Source organism: Streptopelia decaocto (assembly GCF_964273445.1).
Source record: "Streptopelia decaocto genome assembly, chromosome: 2".
Lineage (NCBI taxonomy): Eukaryota > Metazoa > Chordata > Aves > Columbiformes > Columbidae > Streptopelia > Streptopelia decaocto.
This window is the reverse complement of record NC_138655.1, coordinates 54,487,491-54,512,839: the sequence shown is the minus strand read 5'-3', so window position 1 is coordinate 54,512,839 and position 25,349 is coordinate 54,487,491. Positions and strand designations below refer to the sequence as shown.

The window sequence follows — 25,349 nt, the reverse complement described above, 5'->3', positions numbered from 1 at the left end:
GGCAAGCAAACTATGCAGGATAGTGCATTCTTCAAATACAGAAATAGAAAAAGTTTAGGTAAAAAGTTTGTTCTTGGAGTTGTTAGGAATTATATTTCTTAGATAAACTCTGCTGAATTCTGCAATTCCACCCATGGAAAAAGTCCGGGATCTGACCTACTACATACCTTCATCCAGAGGAGAGATGCTTGCTAGACAGACCAATGCATTATGAATTTCTTTAAATAAGTGCCCAACTACCGGGTCACTTCTCTCTCAGCACCAAACAGTAGCTGGAAGAACACCCAAAGATTATTAAAATGATAGACAGACAGCAGCTTTACTAACTACCCGATAAGGCATTGCTGGAAACAACCATATCTTCCAGCAAACACAATGAATACCTTCATGGTTATAACCAAGAGACGGGCAAAGCCCGGGGGCGGGCCGGGAGTGGCTGCCGGAGCCGGGAGCGCTGAGGGCCGGGGAGACATTGCCATCTGGCGGCTTTCCTCAGCCTTCTTCCTACCGCCAGCTTTCCCCCCAAAAAACAGCGGGTAGAGGCAGCGGGGAGACCGAAAGCAGACAAGGTGGGAGGTTCGCAGTCCCATTTACCGCGAACAATGAGCAGCAGCGCGGTTGAAGTGGAGAATCAGCGCGTTGTCCCTTGGTCTGAATATAGCAATTAACTCAGACCGCTTAGGAGAGAGCACATTAGCAAATACGGAAGAGAGCAGTGCCAGCAAGGCAAAGAGGGTGACACCACCACCACTTAAAGGGTCATAAGAGCCCGGTTAACTGGCCAAATTAACCGGAAACATGTACTAGCCCTTAAACTGCATCAGAAGGACTGGATTAGATGATCTTTTGAGGTCCCTTCCAATCCCTAACGTTCTATGATTCTATGAACCAGTTTCTCTATTGAGTCCATGGTTTTACACAGAAAATAAAAATACACATACAGCTTTTTTAAGATATTTTAAAGTCCTCCCTGAGGATCAGGCTAACACTACAACTTCATTCCACATGATGCTCTCTCCTTACCAGGGGAGCACACCATTCACAGGAGCTGTAGTGATAAAAGAAATCACAGGAACTCCGCTTAGAAGAAATCTGAAGTCAGGCTTTCAAGAGTTAAGCAGAACCAAAATGAAGCTTTGTCCCTGCAGCCCCTTCTGCATGCCATACAAACATGGCAAGACTTTTTGAACCTATGCAATAGGCACTAAGGGAATCTCTTCCCCACACTGCATAAGGCATACTGGGCAAGTGACTGCATAGTCTGAGCCGTACCAAGCATTTCTGCAGGTTTTGGTTTAAAGTAACACTAGAAGGAAAAACTGTAAAATTTGCATTGCTTTCACACTCCTATCTGTCCAAAACTGTATATATAAATGGCAACTGGAAAGCATAATTATATAGAAAGCTTATATGTAAGTACTTTACTTACAGAATTACCAAAATCTTTTAATTAGTATCACACATTCACTAAAACTGTTCTAAGAGCTACATAAACTCTCAAATACACTATATATGCTAAAAAATATCACATTTTGACAGACAGTCTAATTCTAAGTCTGAGACTATTATTGCCTCACCCTACTATAAGAGCAAGTGCTTTAGCTTCTACAATTCCAACTAGGATGAGAACTATCAATGTACAGCTACAAGGGAAGGAGCATAGGGGACTTATTGGCCATCGGGCTTGAGACTGGGAAGGATTTTCCTACTAAAAAAACAGCTTAATTTCTTATAATCTAAAAATGCTTTTGCATTGACAGCTGAGATCTTTGTACTTAATGAAAGTAGCAGCAAATGCTTCTGAATGTTGGAAATTCACCTTGTGTCAGCATCCTTCTGCTTAAGCCTCCTGTCTCTCCTTGAAGGTCTCTAATACTTGCAGAGGCTCAGAGTGCATTCAGGAGGGGGTTTTGGACAAGATGCTACAATGTGTAGTCCTATAGTAACCCAGTTTACTATAACCACCACTTTGCATTCAGGCACCCCAGATTTTTGTTCACAGATCAGACATAAATATGTACACAGACACACACAACAGTTGTGCCTAACCCTATTATTATGCCTGCCCACAGGGGGAATAATGTTTGTGTGGCTCACCTAACGAGCCCCGCTGCATGCACAGAGCACCGGAGGACGCGGGTCACGTGCTGCTCTTTCCCAAAGCACTCACAGAGCAGTAGCCAAGAAGATCAGAAGGCCCCTGTCCATATGCTGCTGGTTATGTTCCTGAAAATATTTGCTTTTGATTAGCTGCTTCACTTCTATGCCTCTAGTTCCACAAACACAACTTCTACACAGCTCTAGAACTGGACTCATAAAACCACAATTAGCTTGTTTTTTTCAGTGCCTGGTCTAAGAGAAGCTTCGAGGTCAGTTACAGCTCCTCTGAAGATCAGACTCCTTCTCCCACTCATTTGCAACCATTAAACCATTACTATTTCCAAAGTATCTGACCAGAGCAGGTTGGAGAAGTAAGGATGCAAACATGCAGGGTTATCACAGAATCACAGAATGTTAGGGATTGGAAGGGACCTCGAAAGGTCATCTAGTCCAATCCCCCTGCCGGAGCAGGAACACCTAGATGAGGCTACATAGGAATGTGTCCAGGTGGGTTTTGAATGTCTCCAGAGGAGGAGACTCCACAACCCCCCTGGGCAGCCTGTTCCAGTGCTCTGTCACCCTCACTGAGAAGAAGTTTCTTCTCATATTTAAGTGGAACCTCCTGTGTTCCAGTTCATACCCATTACCCCTTGTCTTATCACTGGTTGTCACTGAGAAGAGCCTGGCTCCATCCTCCTGACATTCACCCTTTACATATTTTTCAACATTCATATGGTCACCCCTCAGTCTCTTCTTCTCCAAGCTAAAGAGCCCCAGCTCCCTCAGCCTTTCCTCATAAGGGACATGCTCCACTCCCTTACTCATCTTCGTGGCTCTGCACTGGACTCTCTCCAGCAGTTCCCTGTCCTTCTGGAACTGAGAGGCCCAGAACTGGACACAATATTCCTGGTGGGTCTCACCAGGGCAGAGTAGAGGGGAAGGAGAACCTCTCTGGACCTACTAATCACCCCCCTTCTAATACACCCCAGGATGCCATTGGCCTTCCTGGCCACAAGAGCACGGTGCTGGCTCATGGTCATCCTGTTGTCCACCAGGACCCCCAGGTCCCTTTCCCCTACGCTGCTAATAGGTCATTCCCCAGCTTATACTGGAACCTGGAGTTGTTCCTGCCCAGATACAAGACTCTACACTTTCCCTTGTTATATTTCATTAAATTTCTCCCCACCACTTTCTTTCCACTTCCAACATTTCTCACCCCACCATTCCACCTTTTCTCACATCACCTCCTTCCTGTCCCAGCCCACAGACACTCCATGAGCAGCTCGAGTTTTCCGCACCACGCGTCCTAACCCGCTCCCTTCTAACACACCCATCACTCACCCACATTGCTGACAAGCACTGCCAGGGTGTTTGATCTACACCTGTGCTGAGAGCTTGGCAAGCAGCCCACCACTAACTGGTCAAACAGCAGCAGCAGTGGGACAGCTGTCTTCCCAGCTCACTGTTGTGCAGGCTTGCCCTGAGTGGGAGCACCAACTTATGTGTCTTTCATCTCAGCTCTAATTTTCCTGTAACTGGAAGTAGCTGGTATCTGTGAAACATCAACCTCTCTATCAGACTTGGCTTGAATTAGATTTCAGATTCACACAGGGAGAAGCAGGACAAAGACGCTGCAAGCAGATAAACTTTGTCTCTATAAGAAGTTAAGTTTTTCCACAAATCCGCTGACCTTCCTTTGTCATTGTAATCTGGTTCCTGCAGAGGCAGGATGAAGAGATAATTTCACCTAATCAGCAAAGCAATCTGTTCTGATTTTCTCGAAGCTGGGACATGAAATGAGAGGCCCAAGGGCTGAAGTATTTCAAGGTATTACACAAGAAAATGAAGTCTGAAAGCAGCGCCATGAAGATTGCATTGGAAATTCAATGTTAGACAATAATGGGCATTAATACAATGAAAACCCTTCTCCTGGCATTCTCCTGTTTACAAGACTGGTCACTAAGTCTGAGGCTTTACAGACCGAGGTTGGAAAGAAAGCCCTGTTCCTGGAGAAGGCTACAGCAGTTTCCAGCATATGTCTGGGGAGAAGGCAGCACGTACAGATCTTTTTTAACAGCCCAACTGTCCTGGGAAGACACAGTCATCAACAAAGCCACTTCTGGAGCAGTGCATCTCGCTCTTCTCATAGAACCATTTAGGTTGGTTGGAAAAGACCCTTAAGATCACTGAGTCCAACCATTAACCTAACACTGCCAAGTCCACCACTAAACCATGTCCAGAAGTGCCACGACCGTCTCTTCCTAACCATACTTTTTCTTCACTTGACACCAACTGCTCCTCAGTTCCTACATGAGATGTGAGACAGGTGTCTCAGTTTCCTGACCTCCAAAGCCAGCATGAGCCATTTTTTGAGACACTCAAAAAGATTGCTATTTAATTACTACCCACTCTGAGAACAGCCTAGACATTGATCACCTCTCTGAATTCACCTATGCATGAGAACCTGCACCAGCATGAGTAAAAAGATAAAACTTACAAGAACATCCTGAAATAATTATTTCCAGACTACATTTTTTTGCAGAACTTGGATGATAAGCACACTTCAAAAAAAAAAAAAAAAACAAACCCACACACAAGCCACCTCAATGCTTTTTTCTTATACAGAAGTTTACAAGGTAATAATAACTATTTCAGTCACCTTTCAATTAATTTTTATTTCAAGTGTCTGAGCTCAGACTGCTTAGCTATAATAACAGCTGTCTTAAACCTCACTGCCTAGATACCGTAACACCCTTTAAATCTTTTCTCCCAAAGAGGGAGGGAAGAACATCAGTCCACCACTGCCAGAAACAGAAGTAGCTACCACATAAAGAGGGATTCAATACCCTGCTGGCGGTGTTATCAATATTACATAAACTGGTACCAAGCTTTACAAAAAGTGGCACTGTAACATGATGGGAGATGCTTATGCCACAATTTAGTTAAAAACCACATCTTTCGTCCCCTACAAATTGTATTTCATCCAAATCAGTTCCTAGATCCAGTTCACAAACACATAAACCCTGTCCCAGGAAAAAAAGGAAGCAGCACTGACCTTACCATCTAGCAGCAATGAGAAAACCAGACAAAAGAATCAATTGTTTTGCTTTTGCACAAGACCTCATTTCTACATAGCTATTTGCCACCTAGAGGGCAAACAATTAAAGGTGACACCACCACCACTACCTCTGCTTACACAGCCCAGTCAGAATAAAGTCTTTCTTAAACACACACAACTTGCATTCAAAAAGAAAAACACAATATACCAACTTTAATTTTCTTAGTTACATTATTTGAGCACACCTAGAAAACAAATTCAGACAGGAAATAAAGGAATGGGTCTTATTTCATGGCCACTAGTTTCAGCTCTTCCTGCAGGTGCTCAAACCCATGTGAAAACTGACTCCTGCATTTAGCTCCCCCTCTTGTCCAACACTGAAATGTGCCACCAGACCAGAGCTGCCACAGAAGCTCAAGATCAGCAAAGACAGAGTCTCCCTGGCAGCGGTGGTCAGTGTTACATGGGGACGTGTCTCCCAAGAACTACACGACAAAGGCGCTCAACAGGAATCAGCGCAGAAAGCAAAGCAGTGAACTGTTAGTTTCAAAGCAACATGGCTAAAAAGACAAGCTACAGAATTTTATCCCACCAGTAAACATGAAGAACAGGGCATTCCAATGTTACAGTAAATGTTTATTAGAGTTGCTCTGTATTCTGTCTTTTGCCAAAGACTGAAGAAAGTGTTTGCCCCGGAAAGTTAGTTCCAGCATAAATACCTAGGGACTCCAAACAGGAAACTCTGTGTCATGACAACTACTATAAATCTGAGAAACCATCAGCATCTTCAGTGCTGCCTGGATTCAGGCACCTGCTCTTCACTTCAGCACCGATTCTTCATCCAAGGCAGTTGCACGCTATTTACTAGCAGTATGTAGAAGCAGGGCAGCCACACCACCTGCAAAGTGGACTAGATACACCTATCGACTATCAGCACCCTACAGACCATACACAGTCAGGGAAAAGCTCCAAAACAAAAAGGACACTACTACATTTTTAATGGTTTATTAACACTTCAATTTTTAATATCTTTAAAGAAGGCCTGAAAGATAAGTTTTGTTTATTGACTTTGTCTTATCCCCTTTGGCAAAATGTCATCTTCCACCTCCACCCTCCTTCTTCCCAAGAAGACAATGAATTTTCAAACTAGTGTTTGGTTGCTTCTTATATGCAAATCGGCTTCAATTATAGCAGCAGAAACATGCAAGCCTGGGCAATAGTGTTTGTCAACAGCTTTTAGAGAATGAGTAGAAGTGCACAAAAAACTTGTGCATGATACAAATAACTTTTTCTTAAATGAATTTCATACATACATATATTTTAAGTGGGTTAAATTTGGTGCCCAGAATTACTACAGAAGCTATATCTTCTATTTAACTAGGCTTTTTTTTCCCCTGAACCATCATACTACCCTTTTTTAAAGTGCTATATTCATAAAAAAATTAAAATACTACTTTGATACTGTATACATTTTCCATCTTGCCCTTTCGAGAAATCAGAAGAGCAACTGCAATGCATATATAACTGAAGTTACACATTTAGCCTCATAAGACTTTATGGGCTTCGTCATCTGATCGTATCACCAGGAGCAGTGGAGAGACTGTATTACCATGTGCTTACATACACAAGTAAGCAGGCAGACAAAGCAAGAAGTTCTAACCATTTCAGGAACAAAGACAAACAATTTAATCCATATTACAGAATTCACCAAATACAGTTGATCTCATCCAAAGTGACTCCTGAGAGCAAAATAGTTTTAGCATTACATTTTATATACAGCTATGAAGGGATTACTGGAAACCAAGACAGTCTCTTTATACCATTAGTAAGTACACTCGTTACGAGACCGCTGCACACTTTCACTTCAAAGACTTTACTTAAACCATTATCAAGTTTTACCACCACCTGTTTGTTATTTATGAAACAAGTTATTTCAATCTGATTTTGTTGTTATTTTTACCTTATTTCTGCGGCCAGACATCAAAACCTGAGTCAGCTGCATTGAGCAATGACTCCTTTTTCTGCTCTCAAGTCCTGAAAGTGCTAGTTACTCTTGAAAACCTCCATACGCTATGCTGTAAGCACCTTAAGCTGTTCAGGGGATTATTTTTATTTATTTTTTACCCTTCAATGCAGGAGTGACTGCTCTGTCTGAAGCAAACTACATCCTGCAGAATATTGCTTTTGTTATTTTCCACATAATCAGTTTGGAACAGGCTATGAAACTTTGACGTGGCAATGTTCTTTTAGAGAAAAAAATTAGGAGAACTACACCATTCTGAACCAGCGGGACCAAACTAATCAAGACCTTAACATAGTTTTTCCAGTCACTGGGATGGAAGGAGACTCAAATGAAGACACTGGAACAAGTAATTGGAAACATCTGTGCTTGCATGCTTAAGTGAAAAGATAAGCAGTATTTGCATTTTCTTCATAATCTTCCTTGCACATATGCAAGACTTTATAAAAAAGTTTATCACAGAGAGCAATGATAGAACATGATGCAATTATAGTTTTCTTTAAAAAAAACCACACTAGAAATCAAAGGCAACCAAGATAACGTACATCTTCTCTAGAACATTTTTCTCAGCTACATAGGTGTGCATATACCAAGGTCTAACACACTTATCTGCACCACATCAAGTCAAGCTGTCCAAGAGCATACACAATTTTGCTTACAGGAGTATACCCCTTCTGCAATTTTTCAGTTTACAAGTAATTCCTTGTATTGGATTATGCTTAGTCAGAAGTACAGATAATATTTTGTTCCAATACTACTGTTTGTTTTTATGACATATTCAGAGATGAGGCAAGACATAAGATTAAGTGCAGGGAAGCATTTCAGACCCCCAAAAATGCATTCTTTAAAACCTAGCTGTACATGGTTAACACAGGTAGATCTCCCAAGAGTTGCATAAAAAATTATTTTTGTTTTCAAAAGGTGAGCAACTGAGGCTCACTCAGCAAATACCAACTCTTCTGCACCATGGAATTCGTTACGGGTGTCTGAATCATTCAAACTGCATTTTTGAATATCTGCTAAAACAGAATTATAAACCAAGTTAGTATAAGTAAATTAAGTACCCTTATGAAATCAAAGAATAATGTTGACTCCTGGAAGACACCCAGAAGATCCAAAGATGGAACAGAAGGCTGATTATCACACTCCTGCACAATCCAAGCAAATTGTTAGTATACTGAACACATTCATGTCTGGTATTTGTATCTGCTGGATATCCAAATTATTCTGACCCAAAACAAGTTGGATAATCATCCTCTCTGTTGCTGAAAGCTGCCAGAAAACAGTTAACTTTTTTAAACAAATGGAATGGAAACCTTTTTTTTTTTTCCTCAAGCCTCAATCACAACAGTCTAAGCCAGAGACTTACGCAAATAAACTTCAAAATAGCCATTTGTTACAAGTAGCAAATTACCATGAGCAATGAACTTGTTAGGAATCCCTTCTAAAAGCACAACACACACAAACAAGCTACCCAGCAGAAAAATCTGTTAACAATTTTATTTCTTTTGTAATGTTAAATATTATGGGACAGGATCGTAAGGATGAAGAACTCTCAACAATGCCTCACAAGGGATAAGAAAGAAATTCTGCCATGATATTAGCAAAGTAAGGTAAGGAGAAAATTTACACAGTAAGAGGCACCATTTCCCCCAGTATACCTCTTGTCATATTCCTGAATGAGTGGGATTAGCAATCTAATAAAATCATTTTTCAAGAGGTAACAGCAACAGATAAAATTTTAAAGGATTATTAAAATAACATTTACAAGACTCTGAACAATTTTTCAACTCTTATTAAAACCACAGAAAGAAAGAACAATTCTTTATTTATGAATTTTCATAAAGGACTGACTGTGCAACTGACACCTGCTATTGATGACTTAATGTACAATTTTGTCCAGTAGCCGAACAGTTTGTCTTTTTAGGTTGTGTTTTCTAACCGTGCGAGATCATTAAAGGCAAAGCCTGTTATGACGCTGTACACAAAAATGGCCACTTAGGCCATACTACCAATGAAGTGGTAGGTAAACAAATCTTTTTCTGGCAAGGAAAAAAAAAAAAAGGAAGCTGCATTTTGCATGCTTCTCTCACTCATTCTTTCTACAAGATGAACTTCCCTAGAAAGAATCCAATGAAAATGGCTGCAATTACAACAAGAAGTGAAGGAAGAGAATTAGAGCCATTATCTCTGAGGGCCAAAGCTGTGGGTGATCCAGATTTATCCGAGTGCGCTACCTTCCTGAGCCTCAAGCCTTCATCCTGAGGAGTGGAAAAACACAGATGGAAAAAGATTACGGACACATCTTCTTTACAATTGTAAAAACTGAACTCAAAGGTCACATTTACTGGTGAACACTCGAAGTTAAAAAAAAAAAAAAAAATTAACATTACACAACAACAAAATCCAAAATATGAACATAGCAAACCATAACATTTCAAATAAGGACAAGTAATCCACTAGTCTCTCTCCATGCTCTGCTTAAGAAAGATTCTGAAATTCTTGCTGGGCACAACAAAGAATCCAACCTTTACTTAAAATGTGTCAGAATTAAATACCAGTAATTCCTTATTGTTAAGGAGAAACATCTCCTTTGTATAGTGTTTCTCCGGATGTTCCAATGTCACCAGAATTACAGGTGTGGAAACATCATTATTCCATGGTTCTTTATAGGGCTACCATGGTCAATGAAACTGTCAGATACCCAAAAGCAAACATACAGAAAGTCACATAAAGGCACATATTGACTAGTTACAGGTTACTGAAATGACACCACATAAAAGGTAAATTTTTTTGTTCACTAACAATTTGTGATACAGAATGTTATTGCTTTGGATCTCATTCTTAAGCATGAATAATAATGCACTTCTATTAAAAGCTACTAATTCCATATCTCCAATTGAGACTTAAAATAACTAAGACCACCTTAAATTACACCATTTCAGTTAAGATGAAAATTATGTAGCTTCATCCAAGACAATCACAATGTCTCAATCACTAAGGAGTTTAAAATATACAGTATACACAGGACCTTAAAATCATATCAGAAATCAATCCCAACATGTTAAGAGTTGTACCTACTTTCTGGAATACATATCTATTGGCCTAATTACAAACCAGACCTTTCAATCAAGAAGAGTGAAGCCACTTCAATATAAACACGGAAGCAGAACTTACTCTCAGGTGCCGATTTTCATCCGTCAGCTTCATAACCTCTGCTTGAAGTCTTTTGCACTCCTCCACTAGCTTCCTTGTTTCAGTATCATTAAGTGAAACACTATGTGGTTTTGGTATCGGTCCATCCTGCTTAGATGTATTCAGTACTGGGGCAGGTTTGCTTGCATCGATATCATTCTACAAATATTAAGAATGACTTGAGAATTTTACTTACCTAGAGAAAAATTATCCACAGCTTAAAACTGAAACAATCCAGCTACTAATCTAGTTCAATGAAGCTTATATTTACAGTAATCTGAACAAAGACGTCCATTATCAGTTCAATTCTGATTAGCTCAAATATTAAAAAGATTGCACTGTTTACATTTGGTACTACATGCTACTGAGACAAAAATTAATACTTTAGCTGCTTAACACTGATCCAGCAGGCATCCAAAAGATGGCATAAAATACCATAAACAGCATTTCAGCTTGAGGGTAAAAAATAAAAGGAAGAAATTAATCCTACAATTGTAAGAAACAAAGTAAAAAGAAAACAGGTTGTGTCACCAACCAATATGTAGTATGTATGGTAAAAATATTTTGCACTTATTTTCCTTTAGTAAGAGGTGCTGTAAGTGATCGCACGAACATGGAATTTCAGTCTCACAGCATTATAAATTTTGAATACAAATGAAAAGTCACATAAAAAGCTGTATCAAAGCCAAAAATAAAATTAAAAATCCAGTTCCCACAGCTCTGCTCAAAATATATAATGATCTTCAGTAGACATTTATAATACAATCGATTCAACTGTATAGCCCAGGTTACCATTTGTAAAAACACAGCATTCATATCGATATACACTCAGAAACAGTTCAATATGAAGATTCAGACTTCTGTATTCCTACTTGCTTAGCTACACAGCTATGTCATAGAATCACAGAATGTCCTGAGTCAGAAGGGACCCACATGGAACAGCGAGTCCATCTCCCATCCCTTCATATGACAACCCCACAGTTCACACCACGTGTCTGAGGGCATTGTCCAGTCTCTTGAACACTGTCAGGCTTGGGCCGTGACACCTCCCTGGGGAGTCTGTTCCAGTGCTCCACCACCCTCTGGGTGAAAAACCTTTTCCTAATGTCCAAACTAAACCTCCCCTGGCACATCTTCCTGACATTCCCTTGGGTTCTGTCACAGGTCACTAGAGAGAAGAGACTGGCACATGCCCCTCCTTCTCCCTTTGTCAGGAAGCTGTAACCACATGAGGTCTCCCCTCAGTCTCTTCTTCAGGCTGAACAAACCATGTCACTTAGACCACCACCATAATGCATCTTTCATAACCAAAGTAGTCCAAGGTAAGTACTACATTTAACAGAAAATCTATTAAAAGGTAAATACATCTATGTAAAAACAAAGCAACTAAAAAAAGATGCAAGAAATTCTTTAATTCTTATGCAAGTAGCAGTTATTTATCTACAGCATCTACTTGGATTTTATATTTTTTGCAATGCAGCCATCGACAGCCTAAGAGACAGATCCTGCTACTCCACACAGGTACTCCTAACTGGATTTAAAAAGATCAACATATATATATCATGAGTAAGCAGATGGGGATCTGTTTGGGTTTTTTTAATTGGTTTGCTAGCTGAAATGAATTCTTTTAGTAGCACTGGAATTTCACTGGAGACTTATCTCCCTGGAGGAAACCTCCTTCTGCTGTTGACCTCACTGACTGGTTTCTTCATGTCAATCTTCCGGCTATGGCTGGTAGGCATCTGAAAGAAGTTGTTGCTCACTGGACCGAAATATTTGTATCCTGGTGCTACCTCAAATCTTGAGGTAGCAGGTGAGGCTTACCCTCAGGATTTGGCAGATTTCTCATTGCCAGGTTTAAGGCATTGACTAAATCAACTGCTAAAGCAGGGTTTTGCCACCCTAGGCTGCTACTCAGAAAAATACAAATATTATGTACAGTCAATACTAGGAAGATGTCAAAGAAAGTACAAAAGGAGGTAGTTTAGTATAATCCACTACATTTCTCTCACTGCATTATACATCTTATAAAATTTAAAACAAGTATAATTTTTCTAATATCTAAGAGGTAATTTAACAAGAAGGTAGAAAAAACATAGAAAGAAGCCAAATAAGTGCCTTGATAATAAAACCTTTACAGTTTCAGCATTTAACACACACTTAGCCACCTTACATGTGAATAAAAAGCTGCATCTCATAAATTATCCTTCACAAAAAAAAACGCCACACCACCCAAAAAACCGCCACACCAAACCCCCCAAAAAACAAAACCAAACAAAACAAAAAAACAAACAAACAAAAGAAAACAACCCACAAAAAACCCACCACAAACCCACACAACATTATTCTGAAGGCAAAGGCCTGAAAGAGGTAATGGGATTTTTTTGTTTTTGTTGTTTATTTGTCTTTACCATTACCTTAAAAATTAATTCAGGACTCCCAAAGTATGAATTCATTTCTAATCAATACTTCCTTTTCTAACTCAGCTGAATTAGAAACAAAATTTTTAAAACTGAAAAGCATTTAATACTTTAAAAAGCATAAGATGCTATTCACTTTTCACTGTATGCAGTATTGAAGATTCTCTTTTTTTAAATCTGACAGCAATAAAATGCTAAAGCAAATCAATAATAAAAATAACAAAAGGATATTAATTTTTGGCACTAGTCTCCATTGCTGGAGGTTTCTAAGATGTGACTGACAGAGTGCTCGCTTTCCGACAAAAGGCTGGACCAGATAGTATTTGAAGGTCCCTTTCAACCTGGGCTGTCCTATGATTCTATGTCTGTTTGATTTAGTACAAATTCCTACAGTGCATTTAATCAACACATCAAATAGATTAAAAAAAAAAAAAAAAAATCTATGAGAGCCTACGTGTCAATGTAGGGTAGTTTCTTACTCTTTTCTTACTTACCAGTTTATCATTTTCATTGGGCATTTCAAACACACATCTCAATTTGGAGTCCATTAACTCATCAGGTTTTGCTTCTTTCCACTAAAACAACAATTAATACAGTTACATAACATGCCAGATACATGAAAATACCTGAACAGTTCATAAGCTTGCTCTCAGTACTTGCCTCCTATATAGCTGAATACTGTCCTCACCTTAGTTGCAACTTTCAGACTTACTTCTAAACAAAGTTTTTTTGTTCATTTCGACTAGTGCGAAGTAATGAAAGCTAGAAATGGTAAAATTAAAGTCTGGAAATGAGTAAACTGAATGCAAGGATGGATCCAGAGGTTTGTAGGGGATAGGGAGGGAACAATACAGCAGTTCCTTTAACACACAATCAGGAAAAAGAATATTCTGAGTCTGTTTAAGAACAAAGTTCTTGCTCTATCACTCCTTGGTAAATGCACTTCTTATGTCCTGTCTTGGAGGCAGCCATTTTAAACAAAAGATTGAAAGACACCTGTTAGTGACTCTGTATTTAGTTCCAGAGTAAATTTCTTCAGTTCTTCATATTTTAGATTTTTAACCAGTACCTTCTTTTACTGCATCATATATTACAATTTGGGCCTAGAGATTTTTTCAAAGCCATTTATTTAAAATAAATAAGTAAATGAATTTAATGGCTATCAATATATTTCAATAACTATGAAATAAACTGGAGTCTCTCCGCTCAACTGACAATCAACTTTCAAAGCATACACTTCATGTGTTTGCCTTAAATCTTTAGGCTCAGAGACTCATCTGAAGTCTGTGGCAATTCTTCCAACAATAGATCCTCTGAAGTTACCTTAGAATTGCAGGTCTTACAGACTAGAATAATCCTTCCTTTTTTTTTTTTTTTGTTCTTTTTTCAGTGGCATTAGTTGTACAGTAACTTATAACTACAATTACCAATTTTCTGCAAGATCCATTTCTAAGTATTCTATATTGAACACACTGAGAAAGCAGTTATTTAAAAGGTATTTATACAGCAGATTTTTATATCCTTACCAAATAGTTATGCTTCACTAACCATGCATAATCAAGAGCTATCAGAGCATATTAATAAAAAGTAAACCAGACCAACAAGGAAGGGAGATGTTAACTTTCTAGCTAACTTTCTGTGTTTCAAAAGCACAACAAAATCTAACTGTTGCCAGCAAAGAGCAATGCCACAGTAGTCTTTGCCTTCATATAAGTGGACAGAATCTCAACCTGCAGAGGTCTAGTGCATTTCAGTGATTCATAAAACCTCATCTTTATCCTTTGTTTCCCCCTCTCCTCCTTTGTCTTGAGTGAAGATTGAATATACCTGTTTAAACTTGGACATTCCTTGAAACAGTCTCTAGAGACAAAAGCCTATGTATCATTCCCCTCCACCTCAATATACACGCTTATGGGAGCCCATGTACACCCTAAAGGGCGTGTTCTGACAGCCAAAGGCTTCCTTGCCATTGCTGCCAGCTTGTAAAGTCAGAAATGGGTATCCTTACTTCAGAACTAACAAGCACAAACCTAAATCTCTTCTTTCTGGATCTTTCATCAGACCAATCCTCCCCAAGAACTGAATCTACCACATGTTCCATTAAAACAAAATAAATCCATCATTTGTGCTATGTTTAGCCACTTGGTCTTGTAGAGAGACATATAATCATCTTCCAAATGTTTTCATTCATTATAATCCCATTCAACATTTCACTCAAACACTTTTTAGACCAAATGTACCCATTTTAAACAGCTTCAGGCTTGTTGTTTAAATACCACCTGTTTATCCCCTGCAGATTAGCTGCATATAAGATAAAACATGCCCATATTTTAACACTGAACTGACCTTACCTTAGACTCACTATCTCCATTCAACCAGTTCACTAGGCAAGTTCTAAGACTTGAGCTTGTATTTTGTTTAAAAACCCAGAGTCACTTATGGAAGTCATACTTGTTCAGAGAAAAAAATCAAATTCTTCTCAAAAAACAAATTTCAAACCAGGATTCATTTACACTTAAACCTCAATTTTTAAGGAAAGAAAATACAGAAGAGTAATATTACCCCATTTTTACTTACCACTGCCTCCATATCTGAAATATTTGGTGGTGCATAGGTTGTTTGTACCATAAACTTGTGTTTACTCTTCTCATTTGGGTCATAGTCAAAAGGCTGAAGCATTACTGTTCAAAAGAAAAAATAAAGCATAAATCTGTGATTCTTCAGCTAATCACTGTAACAAAGGTGCTATGCACTTTAGATTTGTTTCTCACTGAACAGACACTGAATGTTAAAATGCAAAGGTAGTGTTGAAAACAGAGCAGATACACACTATGGCAACAGGTACTGAGAGGAAAGATCTGGTGTAGCTGATATTATTATTTCTGTAATTACTATAGCTAAAAGACATTTCATATACAAGTAAGAACAAACAGCTCCTGTAAGACAGACAAAACAAAACAAGTATACACCACAGGACTTTCCTTTGGAATAAACACATTTTATGATTAAGTTAATGCAAAGATTAAAAGAACTACAACACACATTATAATAGCTACTCAGGTAAAAACAAACAAACAAACAAACAAAAACAAAAACAACTGCATTAGGTAGGCCATAGTACCTTCATCTATCCAAGCAGTGGGGCAAGTTCAACTTATTTCTAAAGGTATATTAATCTAATCTGGGTGCAAAACTACTAAAATACTTCATTCAAACTACAGTTATTATAGGAGGTAATGTTGCCCGGGGCTTTAATAATATTAATCCATCTTTAAAAGATTTTCAAATTGAGCTCTTAAAACAAACAAACAGAATTACAGTGATTAGTTATGTAATATCTACATAACACATTTTATTCAGGTTTTAACATTCTTAACCATAAGTCCAGTCTAAGAGTTAACATTTGTCCAAAAGTACTCCAAAATCCGGGTACACACTTTAATACTATGGCAAGTTTGGGGCCTCTACCGCATTTTACCAGCGAAGACAGAGGGATGGGATACAAAATCTAATTCCCTGTAAAAAGCAGCTTTAAGCGAGATATTAAAATAAAACTCATAATACCTGTTCCTTGCATTTTATCTTATGTATTTTCTCTCTGCATTTTCAGGTTTCAACATACTCTAATGCAGATTTAAAAAAAAAAACCTTTCTGGATGAAACCAGACATTTTTGACACAACATAGTGTGTGCGGCAAGTACCAGAGGCAGAGTATGCAAGAGGTTCTGATTTTCTGAATGACAGCCATTTTACTGTACTTCCAGCTTTCCAAAATTGAAAATTCTGATAGTCAAGAATGGACACTCATGTTTCTGAAGTTATTCTTTTGAAGTTTGGACAAGCTCAGTAAAAAAAAGTATATCACTGACAGTATTTACAGCCTCCATTATTTCTACATCACTGAAATACTTTTAAATGAAAGCTTTAATTACGGAAGCACAGTACCTTCATCTATCCAAGTTGTACAAGGCCATCCAGGAGCAGACTGTATGTTTTTACACCACATAGTGGTTGTCCAGGTCACCCTGGCATCACTATTTTGTGTGTAGTTTCTTTAGTTCAAAGGGACTGAAATAACATGACATCTATAACACAGACCAGGAGATTAGAACTTTCATAGGATATAGTTGCATATCCAGGGGCATAATATAAGGGTTTGCAGAAGCACCTGAATAAACAATATTTGTTATAGTAGTGTTGGGGAACTACTTATGCAAAGAGATGGATACACAACCAACAGAGCCTACCTCCAACCATACTGTCTGTCTGGTGTGGACGCTGAAACAAACTACCACATTACTCCCTTGTCTCCTTTCAGAGACAATTAGTTGCCTTACTCCAGACAGCAGTACAGGACCACACAAATTATATTTAAACATGTGTATGTGGGTACGCTGGCAACTTGGCCTACCAGAAGATAAAGACTCAGAGTGAACTGTAGAGATAAATTGTTTTAAGTGTACATATGCTTGTCTTCCACAGAATGGGAATTCCATTTCAGTCTATCTACATACAAAAGTAAAAGAGAAGTTGAAGTAGTTTCAGATAGAGATTTAAAAAAAAAAAAAAAAAATTACACTTATGGAGTCCTATCAACAGGTATCTGTATATTTACCTATTTTAGAGCGAAAAAGCTATAGCAGAAATACTGACTTAGCTAGAACACCACATTGTATGCTCTGCACAGCCTTCTCATATATTCTAAATCAATTCAGTCTGTAGACTCCGATACCGTTGCAATTTTCAACAATTCAATTATATTTGCCACAATTCTGAATCATCATTGGATATATAGTTCAACATGCTTCCATTCACACAGAGTAAATTCTTCATGGTAGAACTGAAGTGCATTAATTTATAAAATACTAAGTACAGTATAGTAATTACTAACTTGGCCTTTCCAAATTCACTATCTATGAAAAACAGTTACTTCTAAATTTAATTACATTCAGGCCTTAAATACCAGTTACAAGTTGCAGGTGTTTGCTACAGGATGGTTCTCATTCATTATTTTTTTCCCTTAAATATTACATACAGCATAGTGAATAATCTCAATCAGATATATTTCACAAATAAAGCACATAAAGGAATTGCAGTACCTGACACACTTTCAAAAAAATCCCATTTGGAAAGGTTTAAAAGTCAGGTTTCCTTAATCATTGGTCTCACTGTGGTCCAAAATGTAACTGATCAAACTAAATGATTCTTCCAGGTATGGATGCTATAGCAATTTATCGCTAAGAATTGTTCCATCAACAGACTACTGAACAGCACGCAGTACTTCAGTTTTCTAAATCCAAGGGAACAGATGGAGTAACTTGAAAGATAGCAAAGCCAGCTTTCCATCATCAAAGAACTTCTTCATATGCTGGCAAAATCCTTGGGTAACTAGTTAAATAACTTTATGTTCTTCAACCACTCAGTAACAGCTGAAAGTGTGACTGTATCAAGAAGCAGCAGGAAAAGGCAATCCACAAGTTCAAAGAGCTCTTCAAGCTCTTCACGGTTTTAAGTAATCATGGAAAATCTCATGAATACACAAAGCCACAGTTTTCAACATTCACTTGGAATCCCTGAGTAGTCCAGAGATCACTTCCAGGGGAACTGCAACAAATAGCTATGAAAGTAACCCTCTTGTTAATAGGCCTAGGTTTTCTACACAGAAGGGCTTTCTCTCCACAAAATAAATCTTAAAAGGGTCTGAAAACCAGAAGGGAGAACAGTAACAAGTAACAGTAGCAAGCTGTGAAGGAGGAAGAGTAGCACCCTATATTCTGAAAAGAAAAATCAACAAGTAACTGTTAACAAGTTAACAACACGTGATACATGATACAGTAATAAATAGTTAACTTGAGGCACCAAGGTAAAGAAAAATGAGTCTTACCAAATTAGTATTTTGGGAAAAAAAAAGTATAAACATGGCTGAAAAAGGTTACCTAGTGATTCACAACTGAATGATAAAAATGGCCACAGGCCTCCTTAAAATGACTGTTAAATCACATCTCCACCAATGAATTTAAAAACTGGGCTGATGCCAAATCAGCACAATGCATTATACAGGCTGAAGACAGCTAACACTACCTCAACATTTAGTTTTGAACATAGAGTTTCAGATCATGGTATCCTATGGTGATTTCTCTCTGCACAACAATGTGAGAGAAATCTATTTTTAATTAAATGCAAGATGAGTCAGCACTGAAAATATTCAGTTGAGAGATTGATGAGATAACAAAGTGGGTCACTAGAAAAATTATCTGCGCACTTGCCTTACCAAGTGACGCAAAAGAAATTATACGCTTAGAAACAAAAAGATGAAGCTGACACTTTGGGGAAGATAATTTAATTCTGAAAAGCACTGCGGAGTCACTGTAACTAAATAACTGCGCATGAAAGCATCTTGGGGCTACAGTGGCCAAATAACTACAGGAGAATCCAGTAATACAGAAAAAGGGACATCAAAGATTCCCTGCTACACAAACTGAAGAGTCAAGCAGTACAATACTGTTTCCCTTTATTGGTGAACTTGAAGCTGAAATATTGTTTACAGCTCCAGTATTGCCTCATTTACAAATGGAAATATTCAAAGCATTAAAATGATGATTTGTAACTACAGAAACACACTTTACAATAGACAAATGGAATACTTCCATCTATTCAATTCCCTGTGATCAACATCTTGATCGTGATGTATGACTACTCACAGGAAAGATCCTCAATACCAGATCTAATACACAGTTAAGACAAAAGGGCTGCAAGTTGAACATGGAAATAAAGTAGACTTTCAACTACTTGAATCTTGAATCAATTCTCAGTAAAATGCTCTTTCACTCATAAGATGCTGGACCACACAGAGCAGGCAATACTGAAGTTCTACAGATCGTATTAGATCAGAAAACTGGTCTCTTTCCTACAAGGAAAGTTACTCTAAGGTTTCAATCAATCATAAATACAAAGTTTTCCTGAGTTATTCTTTGCAAGATTTGAATGTATCACCTGAAGCTAGCTCTCCAGCTTCTTTTAAACTTCCCAAAGAGTATAAGGATATGCATCTGAATTGAGGATATGAATCCTCTTCGAGGACTGCTTCATGTTTCTGTTTTGCTTTGCAACAGCTCTCCAAGGTTTCTACAAAAATCAGCTTACTAGACTTCAGAGATGCAGGAGTTCACACCTGTATTGCTTGTGAGCTCTACAACCTATAAGAGCACAGTCTACAAAAAGGGGATTCCCCTCTCTCCAAGGTGAGAAATACCTAAGTCCAGAGAAATAGTGTTTCTCATCTTTTTTTGTCACTGGTTTGAGAATCTCCTTTATTCAGGAGATTTCTACCTCAAAATCATCAGGAAAATGACCTACGAAAATTGTTCACCAAATCAGAAGACTGATACCTAGTCTTTTCCTGTCTTCCTGAGAATGTCTGCTCCCACAATTACTAACACCATACAGTCCAGTATAGGATTAGATCACTATACATCCAGCTATCAAAATTCTCCAAACTGCTAGAATGAAGTATGTAAGTCAAACCTACATGGAGTTTCATGGAAGAAAAAAACAAACACCAACCGAACAAAACACCAACCGAAAAACGAACAAACAACATCATCTCAGTTCAGGGCTCACACTGCTGAAAAGTAAGGATTCTTTTCTTAATCCCTTCACCCAAAAAATAAAACTAGAATAAGGAGTGTGTCTATAGTGACATGTATTAAATTTTTCAAATTTAAGGGCTACAAACTGCTCCACCTACCTAAAGTAACAGAAAATATAGTTTTGAAAAGCAATTTAATGATTGCCACAATCTATACTATTCTGATAAATGAAAGAGTTATGAAACAGTGGAGTTCAGGGACCAACACCATGGTCAAAACAACTAGTCTACAATTGTAAATGATTTTTTTTTTAATGCAATAAGCTGTCAAACGTTAAACTTTAAACACATTGGAGCAGGCAAGCAATGCCCTACTTCAAGACATAAGAATGAATATAGTAGTTTGAAGAAAAAGTACTGTTACTGTCACCGCCCATTTCCAGCTTTCTTCTTCTCCTTCCATGGAGAGCTACAGGTAACTGTTACGAATGACAAGTATTTCTGTATAGAGGATTTTTCATATATCTTTGCAGCTCAACATCAACTTGATACTGCATTAATGAAGGGGAACAGTTTTATTTTAATAAAATCTTTTTAAAAAGCTGACACAATTCAAACAGCCTCTAAGATCAGTCACTAGAGAACTTCATGAAAGGCCTAAAAACAACTAACCTCCAACTGCATATATTTGTTTTTACCTGAAACGATAACAGATGATCCTGGGTCAATAATTCCACTGTTCGGCCTCACACAGTATCGACGAGGCGCTGTGGTCTTCACTTTGAAGCATACCTTTCTATCTGATGGATTTCGTAGTTTAAGATTTGTAGTTACTACATCTGTAAAGGGACCTGAAAAAAAGGAGGGTTTTTTTAATATGCATGTATCGCTGAAAAATAAATCTGTTTATACAGTACAAATTACTCTTAAAATATAACTCGATGACAACAAACTTCTAAAAGCCAGTTAAATCATGGCCCTGTTGAGCACATACACTGTTACATGCAAAGCACACTCTGTCACCTTAGTTATACTAATACACATTACAGCAACAAACAAATAATTCTTAAATTGTATGACAGACTTAAGCTGCTGGCACAAAAAGTTAATATATACATATGCACGTTTTACCAAATCTTTCTTAACATTTTAAATACCCAGAAGGTAATGGTTATATGCAGAAGTAAATTTTGCTGGATATTTATTTAGGAATAGAAGCAACATGTACTTTGGAACTCCTTCAAATGTTTAAAGAAAGAAAACACTGTGATACTGAAACATATTAACTGCTCTTGAGAATTCAACTTCTGATGTGCTTCTGGGCTCCTATAGACTTGAACCTCATCTTTTAAACTCAAAAACAGGTAAAAGAGATGATACTCTGTTTATGCATATACTCTAACTGATCCACAGAAAAGAAGTCGTAGTTGCCAGATTTACCTATTCAATGCAGTGTATTCTGTAAACTGTGCTTATGTTAAACCATCAGGATAGGAATTGCCTCCAAGACTGGATCAAACAAGAGGCTTAATTTCAATGTCACGCTGCAAATGCACATTTTCCAACAGAGATCACCCCCATGTGATGCCATATAGTAACAGCACAAAAAGTAACATTCACAGTGTTCTGAGCTATGTTAATCTCCCTTATGCTTGTGCCATTTGAAACCAAGACTGCACAGACAATAAAAGAATATAACTTATAAAATGGAATTTCATATGAATATGAAATTTATTCAATAATATTTCACGCTTACATTAACTTTTAAGAACCTTCTTTAATTTAAAAATTACACATCAAATTACTACAAAATAATTTGCATCAGTATTGAAAACACAACAGCTACTTTTCCATTAAAGAAAAAAAAATACAAAGAAAGCAAAATTTAGACTAAATAGGATGAAAAATACACATGATATGAACAGGTGGTAAGGTACAACAAAACCACTAACTGCATGAAACAAAGTCAGTTCTTTTCTGCACACCTTATTCCACAGAGGTATCTGGACTGGTCTGAAGGAAATGGTACTGGCCACTGTCAAACACATTACTACATTACAGGGCTTGCTATCTGTCTGATGTCTTTATTTCTCTAATTCGCTCCCAATCCAAATCCTTGATTTTGAGAGTGCTGAACAGAGTCAAAACACAAAACAACAAGATACAAATCAATAAAGGACTAAATCAGGCATTACTGAGAACCACAATACCAAGATGCAGATGAGGACACGCGAGCTAGGAACTGGTATTACTTGTAACTTCATTTATAATCTGGCTTTATATACTGGATGAAATAGTCACCCTCTTAATCCAAGCAAATGTGACACAGCCTCCACGATGAAGATTTACAAAACTACTTCAAAATTTCCTGCTGCTTGCCTCTTGATGACTCCTGCAGGATCCAGTTGCATTTACTTATGGAGTGTGGTCCAAAAATAACTCACATCACCCATATCACAAGCTGAACTAAAATCAGGAAGCTGAATACTCCTCTAAATCTAAGACTGGTGATAGACTCAGAAAAGAGCAAACATTTATTTTTTGAGCTACAATAACATTTTGTAGGAAGTTACTCTGGGAGCTTTTCTAATAGACACCTAGGCATTGCCTTTGCAGTGCCCAGCGGCATACAGCACCTTGAATCTCGTTTTCAAAAGTGTGGGTTGTGTTTTGTTTTGTTTTAATTACAACTGTATACAACCTGAGGAGCTCTGCTTTTCAGTCTTCTCAACTACTATTATTAAGGAAATTCTGCTCAAAGGGAAAAGGCTCAGTTCAGACATTCATTTTGAAAGGCACAGTCATCAAGAAAAGTAGCTATACCATTCATAAAATGCTTATCTCAAGACAAAGCAGCAGTGAATTTATAAACTGGTTTTTAAATTTTTTAAAAAGTTGTTTCTTTTGAGACATGAAAGGTTCCCTCATGCCTGCCTTCTCAAAGTGTGCAATAATGAGATAGGATTCAAAATACTCTTCAAATTATTCTGCTATTTACTGTCAGTTCTAGCACCACAGATAATTTAAAAAAAAAAAAAAATCTGCTATTGTTCCCCAGGTACATGAAAGCAGTGACCTCCTTTGCACTTCCTGGATACTTCACAACAAAGAGCCTTTAGCTCAGGGACATTTTTTAATATCAGATATTTCTTTCAGAGTGGACTGAAATCCTTCCCAAGGCCTAGAGCACACTTCTGACAGCTTTACCTTTCATCTGCTTTCTAAAAGCTTTAAACAAAACAAAAAAAAAACAAAACAAAAAAAAACTGTAAAAAGCCTCTCGAGACTTGCAATCATCAGATTTAATAAATAGGTGGTAATAAACTGGTGCACAAAAGGAAAATATGACTAAATCTCACTGTTCCTGCAAAACTCAGCTGTCTTCATAGTTTAGTGGCATATCAACAGCACTGATCTGAGCATGGACAGGCAGGAGCAGACACCAGGATAGCAGATAAGAAAAAAATACCTACTACCATTCAGAGGAGCTGCATGATCTAAACTAGCATGCTATAACCTTCAAAAAATAAACCATGCAACAGCAGAAGAGAATCCTGAAGTACCCATTCACACAAACATAAATACAGCCACCCTCGGGAGAATGGGGAAATAAAGCACAAGCTGGCCTTAACAGCCTGAGTGCAAAAGCCTAAATCATTACAGTTCCTTGAGAAAAACAAGAGAAGTAGATGAGAAGGAGAATCAGGAAGAAGAAATGTGTTAGGCCATACTGCACAGACCACATCTAACCAAGGAAAAGGATAGGCAAAGATGCATACAGACATTCTGTGTGGTTGCCAATATAGATAAATACATGCCAACTTCACCTCGGAAAACATACAGCTACACTAGGGCAGCATTATACTCACAAAAAGAACATCCTACTTGCTGCTTGTGTAACACCCAGGCCAAAGCTGTATTTTATCTGAGCACTTAAACTTCAGACAGGCTCATGTCTAACTGTACTCACTACACAAAACACCTCACGGGTACTCATCTACTGTTGTTCGCCAAATACTTCCATTGCAAACTGCTTAAACTATCTTTTGTCTTATATTTGTACAACTTAAGGCAATGGACTTCTGGATCTGCAACTAGGGTTTTCAGAAGCTGTGGTAATATAACTAATAAAATCCTCAAGCTATACTGATACTACAGTGATGTCTAACAACAAGAGATCATTGCTTGATAAACCTGGCATTTTAATCCAACAACCTCTAGGAGTCAGAACTACTTTAAATAGGACAGGGAGTTCAGCAACCCACTTAGCAGTGTAAATTCAAGATACCAATTACAGCATCTTCCTAGAATAAAAGTTGTAAGAGTGCCAGGTTATTCCAACTGTTTTGAACAGAGTGGTGACAATCCATGCTGAGATTTTTCCTGTCTTTTTGACTTACGAGTGCCTTAGAAAGGAATGACAGACACCTGCCTAATCACATTCAGAAATACTAGAGATCTCAAAAAGCACCATGTACTGAATTTCTATTTTGGCAATTTTACAGTGAAGCCACCACAACATTAATGCCAGGGTTACCTCTGGCAACTACATATCTCAGACCAGAGAAACCAGTGGGCAGGAAGAAATGACAGAGATTCTACAGAGTCGGTTTCCACTGCTGAAACACCCTGCCAAGTTTCCCGGCTTGCCACAAGCTTGCCAGTCACACTGCAGTAAAATCAAAACACTACGTATTTATTACTAGGCAGGTAAGACATGGACAGAGATCTTTCAGACCAATGGTGTCATTTTCTCTTCAAATTCAGGTCTCCTTCTGTTCTGCAGCTCCAAAATTCATCCTACTCCTGCCTAGAATGATCAAACATAAGGGAAAAAACGATGACATTAATATGGCTTTCTAGAGCATGAATGAAGAGCTTACACAAAGAGCCCATGGTCTACATGGAAAGGGCAAAAGATCACTGTCACTATCTCTAGTCTTTGGTAGGACAGAGAGAACATAAAA

General features: G+C 38.0%; 1 protein-coding gene across 1 annotated transcript in view; it reads right to left on the bottom strand.

Moving 5' to 3' along the window:
• Positions 1 to 8,649: 8,649 nt before the first annotated feature.
• The window catches only part of VAPA (VAMP associated protein A), a 30,573-nt gene continuing 13,873 nt past the window's right edge, over positions 8,650 to 25,349 (bottom strand). Inside the window, exons 2-6 of the mRNA XM_082046007.1 lie at positions 21,081 to 21,233; positions 15,371 to 15,474; positions 13,288 to 13,368; positions 10,356 to 10,532; positions 8,650 to 9,439 (exon numbers count right to left, since the gene is read on the bottom strand). Coding sequence (XP_081902133.1) covers positions 9,281 to 9,439; positions 10,356 to 10,532; positions 13,288 to 13,368; positions 15,371 to 15,474; positions 21,081 to 21,233 — 674 coding nt within the window. The 3' untranslated portion in view covers positions 8,650 to 9,280. The remainder of the gene's footprint in view (positions 9,440 to 10,355; positions 10,533 to 13,287; positions 13,369 to 15,370; positions 15,475 to 21,080; positions 21,234 to 25,349) is intronic.